Here is a 23,032-nt window from a genome sequence, read left to right on the forward strand (position 1 = left end):
ACGGTGCTCAATGGCATCGACAGGCCCTATTTCTAAATGATTTAAGACTTCAAAAAACAACAAACTTAGGGTCTTTGATACCGACCTTACTCTAATTGACCTTGATCACCTGCGTGGCTTGGTTTGAGGGGATCTGGTTTTAGGGTGAGTTGGATTGGTTTAGATATCCCCTTTTTCTTCTCTCTCCCATCCTCTCTCTCTCTTTCTCATAGTCTTCATAATCTCCCGCTAGCCCCTAACCAACCTTCTTGACAACTGTTTTTAAATGGGGAAGCGGCCTCTCCGAAGGGACTGACTCAAGCCTTGAGACTTCTTTCGATTATTGTTGCATCATGGATGTTGGGGTTTGGATGGAACATGTGGTGATAAAAATTAATTTTTGACATTCTGTATAATGAGAGGCCACATGGCAGCTTCTGATTAGAAAATAAAGATTTCGGCAAAAATCCAATTTCCACCAATGTACAGAGTCCATTTTGAACTATTTCAATGTTTGGATGGTCTTAATGTGGCCATTGCTCGGTTTGAATTGGTCGGGCGGTTTCTCGTGGACTAACGGTCTAATACAGGGTTTCAGGGAAGGCCGTGGGGTTCGAGGTTTTTTATTTCGATTTTGGATAAAGATTCTGGCCGAAGTGTTGGTTTAGTTAGGGTCAGGCTGAGTTTTAGCTCTGGGTTAGGATTCAGGCCAGGTCTTTAGCTCTAGTTTAGGATTCAAATATAGATTTTGTGCGTATGATCATCCGATCTGGAGTGGGGTGTATACGATGGTAAAATGGCTGCCCCCGGGTTTGTGGCCAACAAACAGAAGGTCAAAAAGAGAAATACAACAACGGTCAATGTTCAGCTCAACAAAGTTCCCAATAGATAAGATCTTCCAATCTTGGTTCGTAATCCATAACGGTGGGACTCAATGGACCGATGGTTTGGATCCACCGACCATCTGGGCTACACTTGTAAAAACACCTGAAAACCCGCGTAGCGCTGAAAGAAGCAGGCAGGTATCATATTCCCATGGCATAATCGTTCCTTCGTTCTCACGAAAGGGAACAGCAAACCCTCTTCTCAGTTCCGAGCCCTTTCTCCTCCTCCGTAGGAAAGAGAGGCGAAGATCTCAGCGTCAGAGAGAGTCTTCTTTTCCTCCATCGGAAAGAGAATCATGGACGGGCAAGATGGAAACCAACAGCCGCAGCTGGTGCTTGCCCACAAGCTATTCCTCCTCACTCACCCTGATGTTCCTGACCTCGACAAGATCCGTCTCCGTGAGGAGGTTTTTTCTTCCGTCAAATCCAACGGTACTCTCTCTATCTCTCTCTTCTTCCCGATTCTGCCCCTCCATTTCCTCCCTTTTTACGAAGTTTCCACGCTCATTATGCAGACATGGTTCCTCTCTACGAGTCTCTCGCTGCAGACTCCATATTGGAGATGGACCAGGCTGTACTAGATTCGATGCGTGCAAAGATCGAAGACGAGCTCAAGAAGCTCGATGAGAAGTAAGCCTTTAAAAAAATAAAAATAAAAAATTTCTATTTCCTTTTCCTTTTCTTATTCCAATTTTTCGAGTGGAGACTGTGATGCATTGCTTTAGATTAACGGGTTTCTCCTTTTCTTTCTGTTTCTTTTGAGAAACCATCAAACACCTTCCTTTTCTTTTGAATGTTTTGTGAGGAAATTGGTATTTTTTTTGGAAATCCCATGATATTGTTTTTGTGTGTAGATGTCAGATTCTGGATGTGAAATAGGTATTTTTTTTTTTGGAAATCCCATGTTATTGTTTTTTTGTGTAGATGTCAGATTCTACGAATAGATAATTCAGATTCTGGATGTGAACTCAACCATTTTTTTTTTTCGGTTAGATGATTTAATAAGGTATGGGATGTTCCCAACTGTCTAATTGGTGGCATCCAAATGGATGACTGAGAATAGCACGTTATTGGGGCGAATTCCATGGGTGAAATCAGATGGTTAAGTTGGTTGCATCAGTGTGGCTTTTGGTCTATTCACTTCCCTGAATCGACATATATGAATTTGAAAGAGTTACACACCTTTCCGATCAATCAAGCTGTGGAAATCTTTCTTCCAATATTGATAATTAGGCCTGTGATAGATAGAATCTCAGCACATTCGAATAATCCCTTGCGGCTAATGCAATGTGTTGAGCAACGCATGCTTGAAAGAGGCAGCATGTGCCAATGGAAGAGCAGCAGATGCTACTAAAGCCCATGAAAGAGCTTTATTTAGATAATTGTTCATAGCTATGAATAAGTAAACCATTTGTCCAAACCAAGAAGTTGACTCAACACCCAAGATAAATCCGATGTTGCATTAATCTTGTATTTTGTGGGTTGTGTGAGGAATACGCGGCATATCCTTTTATCCTTGAGAACTTGAGATTGGACATAGTGGTCACCACTAGGGAGAGTTGTGTTCCATTGATCTCAATACCATGATGAGCCATGACCAGCATAAATGCTTAGGACACATATATAGACATCAATCTTTAAGATATACAGTCATCATGTATGATGGGAGTGACTTTGGTCAAGATGGAAGATCTCCTTCTTGGGGACTCAATCATGTTGGAAAGAAGCCATGTAGGAAGAACTCACAACTCTGTATAATTGAACAAAAGCAAGGAGCCTTCTGTCTTTCCTTTCCCCCGAATCAAAACAAAGAATTGGACATTCTGGGGCCTCTTCTTTTTGTCCAAGAGGACCCATAGACATCAAGATCAAGGACTGAGATTGACCTTTTTACATTAACATGGTTGGTGGATTAGGGTGCATGTTGGTTTTTTCTGGCACTAATTCCAACACGCCTTGCCCCTTATGATGCGGTGTGGGCTGCTTCTTCTTTATGATGGCCGACCTCGTTGATGCCCCTATAGTTGCCATTAGGGGGGAGGTTATTGGATGTGGCACCCTACTGCGATAGGTGGGAACTAGTTATGGCTCCAGGTAAGGGGAGGCTGCTGGAACTGATTATAATTCATATTAGGGGGAGGTTGCTGGAGCTGACTATGACTCCTGTTAAGGGGAGGTTGCTGGAGCTGATTGTGACTCCTGTTAAGGGGAGGTTGCTGGAGCTGATTGTGACTCCTGTTAAGGGGAGGTTGCTGGAGCTGATTGTGACTCCTGTTAAGGGGAGGTTGCTAAACGTTTAGAGTAGATGTAGGAGGAAAGTTGAAGACTGGTTGACTGTTGGTTGGGGGATGTTGAATGCTTGGCACAGAGGTGGGAGGGAGGTCAAAGACTGGAGTTGAGGTAGGAGGGAGACTGCAAAGGTTGATCGATTGGGGCGCTTGGTGATTGCGCTTACTCATTTTAGGTTAGGGATGTGGTCCCGCCATGGAGGAACTGTATAATTACTTCCTCCAATTTTTTAATACTTTGGTCCATGTCAACCATAGGAGTTTTTAGGATACCATCGGCCACAAGCTGTGATGTCTCTTGGTTGGTAAGGCCACGAGTATTTCCTCTTGGGCTGCTATTGCCTTACTAGAATTTAAAATCCCAAATAATTCATAAATCCCACATTTTGAGTCGTGTCTGGCTAATGGTTAGCATGTTCTCTAATGATGTCGCCAAATTTGTTGACATGTGCCAAGGGTCGCTGCTAGTTGGCTTATGATGCATGTATTGGATGCGAGTTGTATTTGAGATTTGGAATCGCTACTAGCTGAAAAATTGATAATCTATGATCGCATAAATACCACGAATCACAGGGAATTAGGGAATCAAAGAATCCATGCCTCAAATCTCCCTTAGTTGGTCTATGTCCGAATATTGAGTAAGAGTCTCAGTAATAGAGAAGGGGTTAGGCACCCTTCTTCTTTTGCATTGATGTGCAATCTCTATTTTGTGGGTTTAGGGATTTTTTTTTTTTTTAAGGATTATTGAGCTCTGAGGATTTTTACCTAACTACAATCGTGATTGCAGAGACGATGTGCTCGATATTGATCATGATTGAGGAGATGCCTGTTGCTTGAAAGTAAAAGCTCAAAAGGCTAGATAGATTGATCCTTGGTTTCTGATGTGCTGGGATCCGTTAATATGACAAGACAGAGTATATGCCAAGTAGGATTGATTAAAAAGAGACACAAGCAATGGGGTGTATGAGAAGAGAGGTGATTTATGGTAAAATGAATGCGGTAATAAGTAGTAGGAAAATCATAGGGTGATTATGCATGTTGGAGATGTGAGATGGGAAGAACCCGAGACTCTTTGGGAAAAAAGCTTGGGATTCTTAGATCCTGACCCCTACGCTTAAGGTGACTTGGGTTGACGAGATCTGGTTTTAGGGTGAGTTGGATTGGTTTGGTTCCCCCCCCCCCCCCCCCCCTCTTTCTTTTTCTCACCCCATCTCTCTCTCTCTCTCTCAGTCTTCATAGTCTCCAGCTAGCCCCTAACCAACCTTCCTGACAACTATTTTTAGATGGGGAGGAGGCCTCTTTTTGACGTGCTAGTGGAAATTCAATTTCTACTAGATCCTAAATGGCTGACCCAAGCCTTGAGGCTTCCCTTGATTATTGCTGCTACAGGGATGCTGGGGTTTGGGTCGAACATGTGGTGGCGTAAATTCAATTTCCGACACCGTACTCAACTTGAACCTCAAGACACCGTTGACATTTTGTACCATGAGAGGCCATGTGGTAGTTTCTGATTAGAGAAAAGGTTTTGGCCAAAATCCAATTTCCACCAATATAGAGAGGTCGTTTTGACCTGTTTTGGTGTTCAGATGGTCTTGATGGGGCTGTTGGTCGGTTAGGATTGGGTCGGGGAGTTTCTCGTGGACTTATGGTTTCATATAGGGTTTTAGGGCTGCAGGGTTCAAGGTTTTTGATTTTGGTTGATGTGTTGGTTCCTGGTTAGGGTCCAAGCTAGGGTTTTATCTTCGGGTTAGGTTCAAGCTGAGTAGGATTCAAATATAGATCAAGTGCGTATGATCATCCCATCTCAAGTGGGGTGTTTACGATAGTGTAATGGTCACACCCTGATTTGTGGCCAACAAATAAAAGCTCAAGAAGAGAAATAAAACAACGGCCAATGTTCAGCTCAACAAGTTCCTTATAGATAAGATCTTCCAATCTCGGGTTGTGATCCATACTGGTGGGACTTAATGGACTGATGGTCTGGATCACTACCAATTGGGCCACACTTGTAAGAGCTGAAAACACGTGTAGTGCTAAAAGATGCAGGCATGTATCAAATTCTTGTGGCATAATTGTTCCTTCGTTCTCACGAAAGGGAACAACAAACCCTCTTCTCAGTTATGAGTCCTGTCTCCTCCTCCGTAAGAAAGAGAAAGGCGAAGATCTTAGCATTTGAGAGAGAGAGAGAGAGAGAGAGAGAGAGAGAGAGAGAGAGAGAGAGAGAGAGAGCCTTCTTCTCTTCCATCGGAAAGAGAATCATGGATGGGCAAGATGGAAACTAGCAGCTGTAGCTAGTGCTCGCCCATAAGCTCTTCCTCCTCACCTACCTTGATGTTCCCGACCTCGAAAAGATCCGTCTCTGTGAAGAGGTTTTCTCTTCCATCAAATCCAATGGTACTCTCTCTCTTTCTCTCATCTTCCCAATCTGCCTCTCCATTTCCTCTCTTTTGTACAAAGTTTCCATGCTCATTATGCAGACATGGCTCCTCTGAGTCCTCTCTACAAATCTCTCACTGTAGACTCCATATTGGAGATGGACCAGGTTGTACTAGATTTGATGTGTGCGAAAAATCGAAGATGAGCTCAAGAAGCTCGATGAGTATTTTTTTTATTATTTCATTTTTCTTTTTTTTTTTTTTCTTTTCTGAGTCTAATTTTTGAAGCGGAGATTGCATTGCATTGATTTAGATCAATGGGTTTCTTCTCTTCTTTCTGTTTCTTTCGAAAAACCATCAAGCACCATCCTTTTGAATGTTTGGTGAGGAAAGTGGTATTTTTTTTCTTGGAAATCGCTTGTCATTGTTTTTGCGTGTAGATGTCAGATTATATGAATAGATAATTTAGATTCTGAATTTGAACTCAATCGTTTTGTGTGTGTGTGTGTGTGTTGTTAAATGATTTAATAAGGAATGGATGATTCCAATTGTCTAATTGGTGACCCAAATGGACGACTGAGAATAGCATGGTATTGGGTCAAATTCAGTGGGTGAAATCAGATGGTTAAGTTGGTTGGATCAGTGTGGCATTTGTACTATTCACTTAATGGAATCAACAAAGATGAATTTGAAACAGTTACATACCTTTCTGATCGATCAAGCTGTGGAAATCTTTCTTCCAATTTTGGATAATTAGGCCCAATGGGTGGTGTTGTTGTTTTCACAATATCATTGAAGGGGTAAACGAAGTGATTTCTAGGATTAAAAGGTTAGTGGGTGAATGGGCAGTGTTGTTTGGGTGGCTTCAGCTGGCTTTCCTATTTGAGTGCTTGGTGCCTCTGGGCTTTTTTTTTTTTTCTTGCTTTGGCGCTGCTTAATAAATTATCACTCTCTCTAAAAAAAAAGGCCCAAGATAGATAGAATCTCAACACATTCGAATAATCACCTACAACTAATGCAATGTGTTGAGCAATGCATGCTTGAAAGAGGCAACATGTGCCAACGGAAGAGCAGCAGATGCTATTAAAGCCAATTAAAGAGCTTTATTCAGGCTACCGTTCATAGCTTTGAATAAATAAACCATTTGTCCAAATTCCAAACCAACAAGTTGACTCAACACCCAAAAAAGAAGAGGCCCTACAATGCCCAATTCTTTGTTTTGATCCCGGGGAAAGGAAGGACAGAAGGCTTCTCGCTTTTTTTCAATTATAAAAAGCTTTGAGCTTCTTTCCAACATGATTGAGTGCTGGTTCATATTGACTACGTAGTATGCTGGTTGACTGAATATCCAATAGAAACAACTGGATCATTAGCTAAGGGGTTTTTGTGCTTTCCCCCTAATTGAGGTGATGAATTCTGACGGACTTCACTAAAGTAGCCCCTATATAGTGATGGCTCCCCTTAGGGGATAACAGCTTCCTTCGTTCTAAAAGTGCAAATCTTACTTGAGTCCCTTCTCCAAGAGCTGTTCAAATGTTTGCACAACTTTCCAATTATGCGTGAGAACTTATTCTAGATTCTTTTTTTGGATGGATTACTATAGACTTCATTGAGTAGAATAAAGGAGAATGTAATACAACAAGGAGGCCTTGAAGCACCCAACAAAACCATCAAGAGCAATAAAACTGGTCAGACAATCATTAAAGAAAAGGAGGGACTAGCTTCTATCCTTGATGAAAAGAGATTCTCTGCTTCCACCAGCCCTTGCTAAGTCATCAGCAACCTCATTAGCAACAGGGCCCACATTCACCAAAGAAATAGCCTCCGTTGCCTCTTCCAAAACCAGTCACCTTTGACTTTGCCCATGCAAATGCATTTCTTGAATCTCCTTCTGCAATAGCCGGGAAGAGATTAAACTGCATGGATCTTAATGGCTTGGAGGAGCGCTGCTGCCTTTGCATAGTTTGAGTCTCTAATTGCAACTGGGCGTGAGAATAAGCATAACACATTCTCATGCTCATCAATAACAACTCCACCAATTCCTGCCGGGCCTGGGTTACTGAAGGAAGCTCCATTGGAATTAACTTCAAAGCTACCTGCTGAGGGAGTGATTCATCTATTCGGGTCTTTAGTAGTGTGAATTTGCCTGTGAATTATCTCCTTCCAATTAATCTCAATGGTTGATAGAGAAGGCTTTTAAAGTTGTCGGCTGCTTTAGCTCACTTCGCTATAATCTGAAAGTTTTTCTCAAAAGGGTCTGAACCTGAGACTTTCACCCCTTAAACACCCTCCTATTCCTCTCTAACTATATTATCCAAAGAGCAGCATGCATAATCATCTTCTGTGGAAATGCATCATCGGTGTCCCACAGTGTGTGGGGGCGCCCCTCTATCAGCAATTTTATAGTATCGGGGAAAGCCCACTGAACTCCAAACTTGGCTTCCACTGTCTCGCATACCACATTAGCAACCAGATGTAACAACATGACATGATTAACATGTTCCTCTGCTGCACAACACATGGGGCATTTGTTAGGATACCCCCCCCCCCCTCTCTTTTATGAAGATATTAACAATCCAGTTTGTCTCTAGGCATGCTATCCAAATAAAAACTTAGACTTTAGGAACAGGGACTGCCAGATTTTTGATCCCCAGATTATGAAAAGGCTTTCAGCTGATCTCCACTCCTCACCATCAGCAATTTGGTCATTGATCTGGTAGAGAACTCTCCTAGCACCTCCATTTTCCATTGATATTTATCTCTACACTCTTGAGGAATGAACACTTGGTCAAGCAGTTACAGCAAATTGGATACGGATATAATTTCTTCGTCCTCAAGTCCCTTCTGAAACCCGGGCACCACACCACCTTCCCGTTGATGCGACGGACACATTCAACCATTAGAGAGTCTTTCCTTACTTCAAAGGTGCACAGGTCCTCGAATAGTTCTCCTAGTGGAACTTCTGAGCACCACTTGTCTTCCCAAAATTTTATCCACATACCCGAGCCCACCTTGGATCAAAAGGAGCTGCTGCAAAATTGATATGCCCATGAAATCTGTCTCCAAATATGTGATCCTTTTCTTTGACATGTTGATCCAGTTGTGGCTGAGCCATATTTTGTGGCTGAACCATATTTGGTAATGAGAACTCTACAAAGCAAGGAATCATCACTGTTCTGAGTCTCTACCACAAATTTAGACAATAGAATTGTATGTGGACGTGACAATCCTTAAATCAAAGCCTCCATTTACAGGCCTATGAACCATGCCCCAAGCAACTGAATGGAATTTATGTGCGTCCTAGGCGTTGTTCCACAAAAATCACATCTGAATAGATTCAATTTTATCTGCAACTTTCATTGGACATCTCAACAGCAGCAACCAATAGATTGGCAAATTGGCTGGCACAACTTTAATAATGGTAATTCTACTCCCTACTGACAGAAACCTCCCTTTCCATGACGATAACTTTCGGTTAAGCTGCTTTTCTATCACACCATACCACTGCTGTGATCCACCTCTTCCTTCAAAATAGGGTAGCTCAGATGCATCATTGAGAGCTTTTCTGCCTTGCAACCTCTGATAGCTGCGAACTGACTGATCCTCCATATTTGCCAAGATTTACCTTCAGCCCTGACACTAGTTCAAAGCAAGTGAGGATGTCTCAGTAATTACAAGTCTCACTGGCTGTCCCATTCCCAAAAAGCGTAGTATCAACTGCATACAATACATATCGCCCCAACATTGCTGCTTCCTTCACACATACCCTTGATGAGTGCAATATCCTCTGCTTTTTGAAGGATTCTTGATAATGCTTATGCCACCATAGCAAAGAGCAAAGGGGACAGTGGGTCACCCTGCCTCAGGCCGTGCTCTCCTTTGAAAAATCCTTTAGGTGAGCTGGTGATCAAAATAGAAAACCACAGAGATTACAGAAGCTCTAATCCATGTTTGGCATCAACGTCCCAAATCCATCCTGCTAATTAGATAGAATAAGGATTCTGATCTACACAATTATAGGTCTCCTAAAGATCTGCTTTAAGTAGGAATCCTTTTCCCCTTCTTCATAATTGCGGATAGTTTCATTAGTGATAAACAGACCGCCAGCTACCGATCTCCCCTGCATTAAAGCACATTGAGATTCCGAAATGATGCGATGAGACCTTATGCCATCTGTCTGCCAGCACTTTTGAGATTATTCCGTAGCAGCTGCTTATGAGGCTAATTGGTCTCATAGTCTGGTGATTGTCTCACCCCCTCCTCTTTTTTATAATCAGTGAATCCGGTTTACTTATGGAAGGCCTGTCATAGAATTCTCTGTACACTTCCAAAAGATTGGATTTAATAGATTCTTAGCAAGCTTAATAAAATGCCAGCTGAAATCCATCAGGGCTTGTTTACTGCCTCCCTCCATTTCGAAACCTGCTGGTTAATCTCCTTTTCCTTGAACATTCCCTCTAGTCTTTAGCCTTGGTTTTTGACATAGCATCAAACACTACCTCACCAAGACAAGGTTTGCTTGCAAAATTTTCAGAGAAGGCAACCTCAAAATAATTAACAAAAGCAGAGGAAATATCTTCCTTATCCGAAGTAGTACTCTCACCTTACCTGATAGAGGAGATACAATTCGAGTGCCTCCGAGTGTTTGCTAACTGATGGAAATAAGCTGTATTGTTGTTACCTTCTTTAATCCATCTTTCTCTTGACTTTTGCCTCCAATGCATTTCTTCCCTGTGCAACACCATAGTCAGCTCCTCCTCAATCTCCCTTTTCCTAATTGCTTTAGCATGCACAAGAAGACCCACTTTCTCCTTTTCCCTTTCTAATTCCATTAACTCATTCAGAAGGAGATTTGGAGTCCTTTATTCCCGGAAGGTTTCTTTGTTCCTCAGTTTCAAAATTTCTAATTAGGGGTGTACATCGAGTCAAACCGAGTCGAGCTGACCTCAGCTCGTCTCGGTTCGAACAGTGGCACCTCAGCTCGAACTCGACTCGGCTCAGTCCTTGAACATGACTGGCCAGCTCGGCTTGGTTCGGTCAGCAGCTCGGGTCAGCTCGGGCCGAGTTCGAGCCAAGATCGAGCCGAGTTCGCCATTGAGGCATTTCCACAAACACCTGAACTGCAGCTTAAAAAACCCACTGTTTTACAAACAGAGGCAATGGTTTTACAGGTATTTTCTCAAACACCTTCTAAGTAACATAAAAACAAACCAAAAAAAAAAAAGAAGAGAAAAAAGGTATTTGTTTCATGTACAAACCTTCCTTGCCACCAGCCACATTTCGTTGAGTCATTTTATCAAACAGTTGGTGAGCAACATCAATGGCAAAGTAACTGAGTCACTGAACTAGTTCGATTCGAGCTGGATTCGATCTGAGTCGAGTCGAGCTGGGGCCTGCTCGAACTCATTTTCGAGCTCAAAAAATCAGCTCGACTCGGCTTGAACTCAGCTTCAAACCGAGTCGAATCGAGCTTTTTTGAGTTGAGCCGAGCGAGCTAACCGAGCTAACAAATCGAGCTTTTTTGAGTTGAGCCGAGCGAGCTAACCGAGCTAGCTCAGTTTGTGTACACCCCTATTTCTAATAACTGCCAAAGTTATTCACAGCAATGAAAGCCGGCGCTCCCATTTGTCGAGAAGGGCCGCCACCAACGGACAAAAACTGGGATGAGCGAGGCACATTTGAACTTGAAGGCTTCTGACCCCAAGATTCCATCTTGGTGAAGAGCAAGACTGCATTTTGGTCTGACACTTGCCTTGGCAAAGTAGACGACTGGGCTTTGGCAAGCTTCCAAGGCTGCAAAACAAGCCTCCACGAACCTGAGATGAGGAACCTGTTGAGGTGACTCACAGCCAGGTCTTCCTGCAAGTGGACCAAATATATTTAACTCCCTGCAAAGGAATATCGATGAGCACCCTATTTTCCACAAATTCATTGAAGTTCTTCGCGATAAACACCTTTTTATACCCAAACTGAATTGTGTTGAAATCCTCTGATCGGCGCCAAGGCACCTAATATGACACTGGGATCCGCTTTAGCTCCTCCCATAATTCTGAACACAACCCGGGATAATTCAGGCCATAAACTTCTGTTAGATCCACTTCTTGCAACTATCGATTGATGAGAATAGAATGGAAATGGATCGCCTGCCATAGGTAGACGTGATATTCTGGAGTATCTTAGAATCCAGTTAACAAGGATCCGCTTTAGTCCAAATCTAGTCTAATTCTCACACTCCAAATCTAGTCTAATTGTCACAAACCATGTGCATGGGGTTCCTATACATAACCGTATGATCATATTAGGCTGTTCAATTACACCAAAACCCTCTTTACCCTATTCGGTTTGTATAGAAGCTACTACTTTGGGTAGATATCCTGGTACATCAACTGTATAGGTTTGCACACATATGGAGATACTTTATCTGTAGTAACTCCCAAAAAGTAGAAACCAGCAACTATAGCAGATATTTACTTCCAAAAGGACATTTATCCACCATATCTCACATATATCAGGTCATGTTTATGATTCATAGATGCGACTATATAGCTGTATAGTGCCAATGCCTGTATGTAATCATTAAATAAGCATGTACATGAAAATATATAGGGAATGAATCTTTTTTTTTTAATTGGACTCAGGAGGGTCCCACAGTCCGCTGTAATCTGTATGGGACTAGGTTTGGCACAGATGTGACCTGATGTGTGGTCAGATTGCATTTTGGATTCATCTGTTCCCCTAGATTCCAAAACTCATCCTTGAGTTGAAAACCAGTATCGATCCACCGCCATGATCTACCCTTGTCTTGGTCCTTTTCCGTCTCAAGAGTTAAACCAGAGTCCTAGCTGTCAGAATGATTCGATCTTCCACAGACTCCAGAATAAAGCATTTCCTTTTGTCTTTGGTTTCCAAATGGGGATTGTTGATGTGCCTTCCGCTTTGTCATGGATTTTTGATCTGCTCAAAACTGATCATTGTAATGGTGTGACTGACATGTCCATCTCAACTTCAACTCATTCCTTGTCAGGATTTACCGATATGACCATTGTATTGTCTATCACTTCAACTTTCTCGATTGTCTATCTACTGGTGGGTATGCCGATTGATCCATCAGTCCCTTCTGTTGCTGCATCTGTCAACTGTTCTCTAGATTCAGTTGGCCCTTCATCTTATCTGACTATTGATACAGCAGCAGATCCATTTCTGAATCCATTGATCTTGGGTTGTTTCACTCTCAAGCATGTTACCCATTGAATCTTCAACGTTGACGATCTGGAGTGATCTTAATTTTGATGCTAGATCAACATAGGCTTGGGCCTTTTTTGGAGATTTCTCATTGCTTCATTGAGTATTCCACCTTCCCCAATACCTCAATTGTCGTATTCTCATTCATCTTTGATCTTGCACATCTTCTTACAATGAGATGTCATCCCCAAATGACTGGGTATTTTATTGACAACTTCAATATTTGGGGGGGGGGGGGGGGATCACCATAATAATAATATGAAGAAGGGGATAAGGTTTAGCTTGATTGGATGGATGATGGTGATAATTGGGTAACCTGGATAGGAATTGGAATGTGGACCATTGTAATTTGAACGGGACTCTTGATAGGCATGATTGTAAGAGGCGCATGAATAGCCTTCTTTTGACAACATGCCAGCACTAAAGAATGAATTTTCCATAACAGGCTAATTGGTTAACATATTCCATTAATCAAGTAAAGAAAGATAAAGGTATTCAATAACAGTAACAGTGGCCATAATGGCAAACCTTATGGCTGTTACGATGACGGCTGTTACGGCTTTGAAATGGTCAATTTTTTTAAAATTTTTTTAACGGAAAAAATTGTATCAGCCCAGTATTGGTATGTTATGGCTCCGTATCAGCATGGCCCCGTAATAGCCCTTACAGCCCCATTATGGGCCTTTTTTGGTTCTTTCAAATCGGGCGTTACGGCCCCTATCCTGTAACAGGCGCACCATTACTGTTCTGTAAGTTCCGTAATCTGAATACCTTGACAAAGATGCACTAGTGAAGAGATGTGGACAAAATTCTTATAGGCATGGTTTGTTGGCATTGAGGGTGACTGTGGTGCATATAAATGCTTGGTAATGATGATGGACAGGTTTCCAGATTCGAAATTGGGACAATTTTTGGATAGCATGAATCAATTTTCTGTAGAAAGTTTATGCAGGAAACTGGAATTGAAAATAAGACTCAGAACATAGGTTCACTGATTGTATTGACAAGTTCCCAAGGCACCAAAATTTGCTAAGTACCAATGTGATGTAATGAATTTGAAAGAGGTGAATTCAAAACAGTTCTGTACCTTTTTTGATTGACCAAGAGAGAGATTCTTTCTTCCAAAATTGATAATTAGACCAAGATAAATAGTAGCACATGTGCAAAGGGCCTATTTGGATGCACCCTTTGGAAGGGTATTTGAGGCCAAAACGCCTTTTTGATCCGTTTGATGGTGTGTTTTTGGGTGCACTTGGCAAACCCCTATCTCATCTTATGCTTGGCAAAATAGATGCTGAAATGCTGACTAGCTCGACTGAAAATCATTCTTGCCTTTTTCAGAAACTCCACTTTGAGGATGTGTGTCCAAAGCTCCAAATGAGCCTGAAGAGTCCCTTGCAATTATGCAATGGGTTGGCTTTACCAGTCCTTTTTCTCCGGTTAATCCTAATGTCCTAGTATCTTCCTATCACCCCGATCCAATTCTTTTTATCTTCCTCCTATTATCTTTTCAAGTCCTTCAATCCTAGTCACAATTCGTCTCCTCATTAGAGCTGTATCATTCCTTCATTGCACGTGACCAGACCTTGATGTGCTCCCCTTCTTTTGTCTCATAACAGGCTACTCATAGGCTACTTGGGATAACTTTTCCTAATGGTACTCCTAATCTTTTCACACATCCATTTCAACATCTTTAACTCTATGACATTTGATCTCAGCTCATAGAGTTAAGCTCATAGATTAGGAAGGGAAGGAAGGGAAACACCACTTGTTGAGAAAGATTAAAAGACAAACTCATAGAGTTAAGAGGAAGAAGAAAGAAAGAAAGAAGAAGAAAAAGAAAAAAAAAAGCAGGAAAAGAGGGGAACTACCAAGGATTAGGAAGGGAAACACAAAAAATACCCAAAAATCTGCAAATTCTATTCAAAGGAAAACAAAAATTTGCTTCAATAGGAAAAATCCAACAAGCCCTAGGCAAGGCAACAAAAAAAATCAGCGAGTCCTTCAAAAATCCTTAAAAAAAGAATTGAAGAAGAATAAGAAAAAAAACATGGAGGGAAAAGAAAAGAGAAAAGAAGAAGAAACCCTAGGAACACTTAGGCTTTGATACCATGATTTAGGCTTTGATACCATGTTAAACGGCTACATTGTGCTAATCTTGAGGGCTTATGTGTGTGTGTGTGTGTGTGTGTGAGAGAGAGAGAGAGAGAGAGAGAGAGAGAGAGAGAGAGAGAGAGAGATGCCTAGCTCTCTACTATTTTTTATAATAGTAAAAATGTGAGTGAGGCCTATGGGCCTTATTAGATGGACTTGGGCTCAATGGGCCTTATTCATCTATCAACCTTTCAACACTCCACCCTTCCACCCTAAGTTGGAGCTTCTTAATGAGGCCCAGCTTTGAACAAGGTCTAACATAGTCAAAACCTAAAAAAGAAAGAAATTCTTCTCTAACACACTAATTGGGCATCCACAAATCATGGTATCTAGTGTCAGCTTTGAACAAGGTCTAACATAATCAAAACCTAAAAAAGAAAGAAATTCTTCTCTAACACACTAATTGGGCATCCACAAATCATGGTATCTAGTGTTGGATCTTCCATCCATTGATCACATAGCTTTGGATAAGCTTGTAGCCACATGAACAACAATAATCCAACAATCAATAGTTTAGATCGCATGATCATGAGGGCACACTCACAGAGTGGGGGTCACACTGTCTCAAAGGGCTGGACACATGGTGCCATCACCCACTAATTGTGGGTGGGCCCTACATGCCTCACCATCTCTGAATGTCCAATAAAATTATCCACACAAGTGGGCCATCATTACAACATCAAGATGAATGTTCATGATCGCCTCATAGACACTTGCGCTAATTAAATTAATTAAAAAAATTCCAAATCTGGAAATTTCCCAAAAATCATGATTTTCCAGATTTGAACTATTTTTGTTTCACTAGGATATGGGAAATTTTGAAATAAGAAGTTACTTGGGCATTAAGGAATCTAAAGAGAGAGAAGTGAGGAATAAGGAAACACGAGAGAGAAAGCCTAGGGATGGTGACGTCACCATCCCTCTCTCCCCAACCAATGTCCTTTCGGATGCAAATCCCAAGGATGGGAAGAAGTTGTTGACGTTATCATGGGCCTCGCATTGGCCACCATCTCTCCAAATTGAGCATACTGTTGGAATCTACTCCTCGCGGTCGTTCCAAACAAGCACCATGTTGATATTCTTCTGGTGATATCTGTCTTGGGGATTTCATGAAGGCTTGAGATTTGAACAGATAGATCTATGCATGTACAACATAATCTCGACTAATCTGGGTCGTTTAGGACACTAGACATTAGTGGATCTATCAAGAAGCATAAAATCCTTACGATACAACCTGAGAATGGTTTTAAAATGACCCACCTCTAATATACCGCACAAATATGGAATTTTAAAATAAACAAATCCAAGCCATCCATTACCCATCAAAACCCACCAATCAACATAATTAAATATGCTGTACACGTCCACACATTAATGGTGGATTGAATCATCGCCACAGCCATGTGTCTAAAACGATCAAATCTTCAATTTACACCATCGGCAGTGTGGTAAAATTGAAACAGATAGATCTCCCAATCCATATGCTCGATCACATAGAAATTTTAAACAATTGTTATATTCCTCATCATAGGTGGAACAATCTAGCTGGTCAGCACTACGAATAGGCGCACCCCATCGGCATGATCAGAAATGCAGAAACAATGTAGATCAAAGAATGGGATTGCTCTGATGCCAATCCAATGGGCGGATTTTAGAAATGCAGCGGAATAAAAGATTTTCAACATCCAATTCAATCAATCAATTAATTAGGATCATTGTTGAGATATGACTGTGCTTAAAAAAAAGTCTAATTTAATTAGATAAACTTGACGATGAGCCGTCGATCGAATGCCGCTGTCATCTCCCAAGCAAGGGAGTCTCTCCTAGATGATCTATTCCAAGTGGAAGGGATGGAGAGCTTTTGGTCTAGATCTTAGTAATGGCCAGATCCAACTCTTTGAGCCGTTGGTGAGATGGGCCACACAAGATGTGGACATGTGGTGATGCTCTCTCTCTTTGCTCTAGCTTGGGACATCCCTTTTGGGGGGGGGAATGTGTGTACGTCGAAGCTCTCTCTCTCCCCTCTCTGGAATAAGATCTTAAATAGGAGTTAGGGTTGCAGTGGGATGTACTGCATATGGTGCTCCACCTTACAAAACATCTGTGTACCCTATTGTGAATGATGTCCATATACCTGTCTAATATATGCACCCCAACCGTTTGAATCCATTCACTATCAGTGGCTATCATCCTAGGCAATGCCCATGCCACCTGGGGTATGGACCACTTAAGATTCAAGCATTAGATTTCCATTAAGTGCGTTTTAAAACAAATCAATGGTCGAAAATGAAAATCTACAATTGAAAAACTTTGGTTAACAAATTGAATACCTTAGAGGTTCCGACCGACCTTTTAATCACTTGTTGGACCATCCAAACCATAAGATCACCTACCTATTCATGTGTTATTCATGTCTAGAGCTGTACATGAGTCGAACCAAGTCGAGCTTAGCATAACTTGACTCGGCTCAGTTAGTAGCTGACCCCAGCTCGAACTCGACTTGGCTCGGTCCTTGAGCCTGACTGTCTAGCTCAACTCAGTTTGGTCAGCAGCTCAGGCCAGTTCGAGCAGAGTTCAACTCTTTACGACATTTTCTCAAACACATGGAATGCAACTTCAATTTCTCAGTATGCAAAACAGCAGCAACAATTTGCAGGCATTTCATCAAACACTCGATAGGCAGCATCAAAATCAAAATACAAGGGTAGTTTTATCATGTAATTTTTTTTTTAGTGATTTGTTTTGTATCATACCTTTCTTGCCACCAGTTGATCTTGTAACGAATGTATGCACCTAAAACACCACTTCGTTGAGTCATTTCATCAAACGATTGGTGAGCAACGTCAATATCAAAATAACTGAGTCACCGAACTGATTCGATCCGAGTTCAATTCGAGTTCAATTCGAGCTGAGGTTCGATCCGAGTCGATTCGAGCTCGGACAATCTCGAACTCAACTCGAAAATTTTTTGGGCTCCAAAAATCAACTCGGCTAGGTTCGAACTCAGTTTCGAACTGAGTTAAATCAAGCTTTTTTGGAGTCGAGTTGAGCGAGTTAACTGAGCTAACTCGGTTCGTGTACAACTCTATTCATGTCCTGGGAAGATATAGTGGATCCCTTGTTGGATCGTGTGAACTTCGAGGACCCTTATGAAGAAACCTAGCTACACCCACTTTTAGTGGCTATGCAGAAGTGTTGATAGGAGAGCTAAATTATGGTCAGTTAGGGCCTCTCCATCTGCACATCCTTAGGCCATGGGGATTTTGATGGAGCTAGTGCATTCACTAGCCTATTCAAGTTTGGGCATGATGGGTCTCCCAGTCTTGATGCTTGTAAGTGATCCATGGCATTGCTAGTGGCCAAAGGCTTAATCACAGGGATCATCTATGGCTCCACTTACAAAATCATGTGGGGTAGGAAAGGAGGCGATCTGACACCAAGTTGACCCCAATGGGTGGAGACTGTCCATCCTAACACCAAGCTAGTCCCCTTACATGAGATGACCATCCAATGAGAATATGGTTATACTCAGGAACCTGCATGGTCATGGCTATAGCAATGTGATCTATGAAACACTGGTCTCCCTTGACTACCAAGCCATTGTGTCCAGTCTCTAGTGCCCAAGAGCACCAGAGGTGATGCCTCTAAAACCCACGCAAAGATGTTCAATGAGAGTTAATTAAGAATAATGAAATGCATCATGCCATATAAACGGTTTTGTCTAAAAAAATTATGCTATATAAACTGGGTCAATATTGGCTTTCTTGGTCATCTTCAAAACCCCAGCAGTAAGTGAACAAGCATTCACAACTCTTCTCACCAACTCAATCCAAGCTCTTGTAGTCTGCCTGTCATCCTTGTTATGAGCAATTCTGCTTGGTAGTGATTGTCCCCAGGACTGGATGTTGGAAGGTGGATGTCAGGTTGGGAGCTCGCTGTCTAAATTTTGGCAAGCTAATATGAGAATGAATCTTGTTGCGTCAAAGATACCCACCCACCCACACACACACACACACACACACACAACACGCACACACACACACACACACACATGGATGAATGAAATACATCCCATTTTCAACAGTTAATGGTAAAATTGAAAGACAGTAAACACATGGATGTCCATTTTTTTTTTTTTTTCTTTTCCCATCTATTTATCCATTCATTTGAACGTTTAGCTTTAGATGTGTGCAATCGTGAAAGATTGATGAAAACACACATTAATATTACTTCAAGAAAATCCTTCTTTAGGAACCATTAGTTACTGGTAGAAAAAAGGAACTATAGTTGACTGACTTGAGCTGAAAGAACAGATTTTCTTAAACGTCTGTTGATTTTTTAGTTTATATCTCATAATTAGGCAAGGTCACCTTGATTGATGGTAGCTCCAGCATGTGGTACGGGAGTGGGTATTTAGTATTGCTACTTCTGCACGTGATATGATAGGGTTAAGATCATGTAGGTCAATCCTGGACACACTTAAGTATCATGCAATATAGTTATATGTACATACTATCATTGCAATTAAGTATGAAATGATGAATGCTATTATTTACAAATTCACTATACTGCTTAGGCAACAAGAGCCTTAATTTAGGGGCCATCATGATGTAGGACAACTAACCACTTGCTCTAAAAGCTCGAACTGATAGAGTGCCCAGATCACATGGGTCTCACCTCACACGAGTCACCCGCCTCACACGGGCCGCTCACCTCGAGTATGCCCCCACATTCCACAGGTCACCCCACTCAAGCCCAGTGTGAAAATGCCTATGCATTAATCACCCCCGGTGAGGAGTCTCAAATACGAGACCTCTCGCTCTGATACCACTTTGATGCATGACAACTAATCACTTGGTCTAAAAGCTCGAACTGATAGAGCATGGCGAATCAATCACTTTATCTCATAGCCTAGGCCCACTTCCCTCGGCTGAGCCCCCATCATGGGCCCCACATCACATGGGCTAACATCACATGGGTCTTGCCTTACACAAGTCACCCGCCTCACATGGGCCGCCCACCCTAACTGTGGCCCTGTATCCCATAGGCCACCCCACTCGAGCCCGGTGTGAAAGTGCCCCTGCATGACATCAAGATAGTTATCCAGATTGCAAATGACCCATAATCCAGGTCACATGAATTGGAATGGAAAACGTAGGGGCTTCATGATTTAGGTAGCTTTGTAATTAAGCATGCGTCATATAGTTTATTCTAGGATGGGCCTCATTTAATCATTTATACATGGTTAACTTCTCTATGTTTCTGTTTCTGCAGGATCGCTGATGCAGAGGAGAACTTGGGGGAAAGTGAAGTGCGAGAAGCCCATCTGGCCAAATCCTTGTTTTACATTAGAATCAGTGACAAGGTAAAACCTCAGAATGATATCCTTGGTTTCTTAAGAAATTACAGAAAATATTTTGACACCTTGTTAACTCACTGCTGTTGTCCACAGGAAAAGGCACTGGAGCAACTCAAATTAACAGAAAGCAAAACGGTTGCTGTGGGTCAAAAGATGGATTTGGTGTTTTACACCTTACAGCTTGGATTTTTCTATATGGATTTCGATCTCATCTCTAAGAGCATTGATAAAGCTAAGAAGTAAGAGATGTGACCTTAGAAAATTATCTTTAAGGCTGCCTTTGGCACTATCTTTTGTTTGTAAAACTCGACGTTGAGTTCCTTGTCTGCGTATAATGGCAGCTTGTTCGAGGAGGGAGGTGATTGGGAAAGGAAGAATCGTTTGAAAGTTTATGAAGGCTTGTACTGCATGTCTACCAGAAATTTTAAGAAAGCGGCTGATCTTTTTCTGGATTCTATATCTACCTTCACAACCTATGAGCTTTTTACATATGATACCTTCATTTTCTACACAGTCCTTACAAGCATCATATCACTGGACAGGGTTTCACTCAAGCAAAAGGTATATCGCTTTTTCCACTCCATGGGATCTTGGTTTTTCATGCTGGGTATTTATCTCTGATGGTAAAACATGGCAGGTGGTGGATGCCCCAGAAATCTTGACGGTGCTTGGCAAAATTCCGCATCTCTCAGAGTTTCTTAACTCTCTTTACGGATGCCAGTATAAATCATTCTTTTCAGCATTTTGTAAGTACATTATTAATAGACAGTCTAGTAGTCGTAAACAAAGAAAGAAGTGTTTTGCTTCTTTTATATGGTGATAATTGAGTCATCAGGTAATTATATGATCCTCATGTCATAAGCAGGTACAATTGGGCCCATGATTCAGGACAGTTAATTCGATATTGTGGATGGCCGTTGCACCAAAAGTTCCCCTTCGATGGGACAATCCTGACCCTTCGCTTAGTGGCTTGCATATAGATGGTTGGAAAAACAGTATGCTGCAATGGTCCACATCCAATGGAACATTGGATGGCCAGGATCTTGAAATCTGGTGATTTTCATTGTATGGTCCATCACATTAATGGTCTGGTTCACTGAACCGTGGATCCACCTTGGTATACTTGAAGAGCCTGTTCATAGCTTTGGTTGGAGGATGATATAAATACTCTGAGCAGACAAACCTATGCAATAGACTGTTAGATGGTGCTTGACTGTAATCAACCTATGTATATCATTGCGCCCGTGGGAGTTTGTGCTCTCATTGCCAGTCCCCAGCCTGGATAAAGGAGGGTTGTTGCATTAAGTAGGTGGCCAGTGTCAAACTTATGCAATAGCCTTTGTCATGAATCTGAAAAATATGACAATCCAAAGACCTATGGTCTAACTGAAGGTTTGGCCCTTGATAGAGTGGAATGGCAGAATAGGATTCATGTAGGCGAACCCAATTAGCTGGGATAAAAGGCTTAGATGATGATGATGATTTATTTACTGATACATAACATCACTGAGTTGAGAATTGCTGTGCATTTGGTATTATAAGTCGTTTAACATTCTTTTGTGTTGGATGGTATGCAGCTGGTTTGACGGAGCAAGTAAAATTAGATCGATATTTACGGCCCCATTTCAGATATTACATGAGGGAAGTCCGCACCGTAGTTTATTGTCAGTTTCTGGAATCTTATAAAAGCGTGACAATGGAAGCAATGGCAAATGCATTTGGAGTGACTGTGGACTTCATTGATTTGTAAGTATGATTATATCTGTGTAGGACATCAGTTACTAGACTAATTGGTTTATTTGGGGTTTCTGGAATTCTAGGATCAAGAGATCTGAAGTAGGAAACAGTTTTAAGGGTTCATTTGGTTGATTATGCTTTTGGTGGCAGATAGGATGCACTCCACTCAATTCACCGTTGTTTGCATTCGAATCTTGCTACCAATTTGAGGTAGAAAAAGTGTTTTTTGTGCCCCAAATGCACAGCGGAATGGTTCCAAAAGATTACCCGATACTGATTTTTGGCTAGATCCAGACGAGCCTAACTTCTTCGCCACATTAATTGTTGTGCATTTTTCCTTGGAGGATATTTGATGAGTTTATTCTGTTATCTCCGCCTTGCCTTTTCAGGGAACTTTCTCGTTTCGTAGCGGCAGGGAAACTTCATTGCAAGATTGACAAAGTCGCCGGTGTCTTGGAGACGAACAGACCTGATGCGAAGAATGCTCTTTATCAGGCGACTATCAAACAAGGGGACTTCTTATTGAACAGGATCCAGAAGCTGTCCCGTGTCATTGACCTGTAAGATTTAAAACCATTAGTCCCTTAACCATTAGCTTCCAGTTAGAAGTTTGCCTAGAAACATTTTGGGGGACCGAGGAAATGCTGTTTGTTTTGTTTTGTTCTGTGATCTTTAATACATTTTAGTCAATTTTCTCCCCCAGAAGGTTGGATTTAATGCTGATGCATGTATATCATACATTTGAATACATGGGCTTTTAAGAACGAGCTAAAATATTGGTTCAGAAGTTAAGTTTGAAAAGCAACAAGGTAGATAAAAACAGTGGCCAGAGGGGCAAATATCACATGTGTAGGTAGAAAATGACATCCTTGTGACCTTAACTAATATATACAAAAACAAATGAGAAAGTAAAATTGCTATAGTCATTGTGACTAATCTCTTTCTTGGCAATCTCTTGGCCTGGGAATTTTGCAGGAGATTTTAATATTCTGACATTTCTCGAGAGATATTGGG

The 23,032-nt window shown here is 41.6% G+C and overlaps 1 protein-coding gene across 1 annotated transcript; it reads left to right on the plus strand.

Annotated features, from left to right (window-relative positions):
- Window positions 1–978: 978 nt before the first annotated feature.
- On the plus strand, window positions 979–22,810 carry LOC131246231 (26S proteasome non-ATPase regulatory subunit 6). Its single transcript, XM_058246156.1, has 8 exons — window positions 979–1,295; window positions 1,379–1,493; window positions 20,197–20,287; window positions 20,375–20,520; window positions 20,623–20,842; window positions 20,919–21,027; window positions 21,859–22,027; window positions 22,408–22,810. Exons 1-8 carry the CDS (start codon window positions 1,160–1,162, stop codon window positions 22,580–22,582), a joined length of 1,161 nt encoding a protein of 386 aa, XP_058102139.1. The 5' UTR covers window positions 979–1,159; the 3' UTR covers window positions 22,583–22,810.
- Window positions 22,811–23,032: the final 222 nt, after the last annotated feature.

The sequence above is a fragment of the Magnolia sinica genome, chromosome 5 (assembly GCF_029962835.1).
Source record: "Magnolia sinica isolate HGM2019 chromosome 5, MsV1, whole genome shotgun sequence".
Classification (NCBI taxonomy): domain Eukaryota; kingdom Viridiplantae; phylum Streptophyta; class Magnoliopsida; order Magnoliales; family Magnoliaceae; genus Magnolia; species Magnolia sinica.

Excerpts from the sequence above, each read along its gene's own strand:
- LOC131246231 (XM_058246156.1), top strand. The coding sequence starts at position 1,160 with ATGGACGGGCAAGATGGAAACCAACAGCCGCAGCTGGTGCTTGCCCAC. Across the intron at positions 1,494-20,196 it reads CTCAAGAAGCTCGATGAGAA|GATCGCTGATGCAGAGGAGA; the intron begins GTAAGCCTTTAA and ends CTGTTTCTGCAG. Across the intron at positions 20,843-20,918 it reads GGGTTTCACTCAAGCAAAAG|GTGGTGGATGCCCCAGAAAT; the intron begins GTATATCGCTTT and ends AAAACATGGCAG.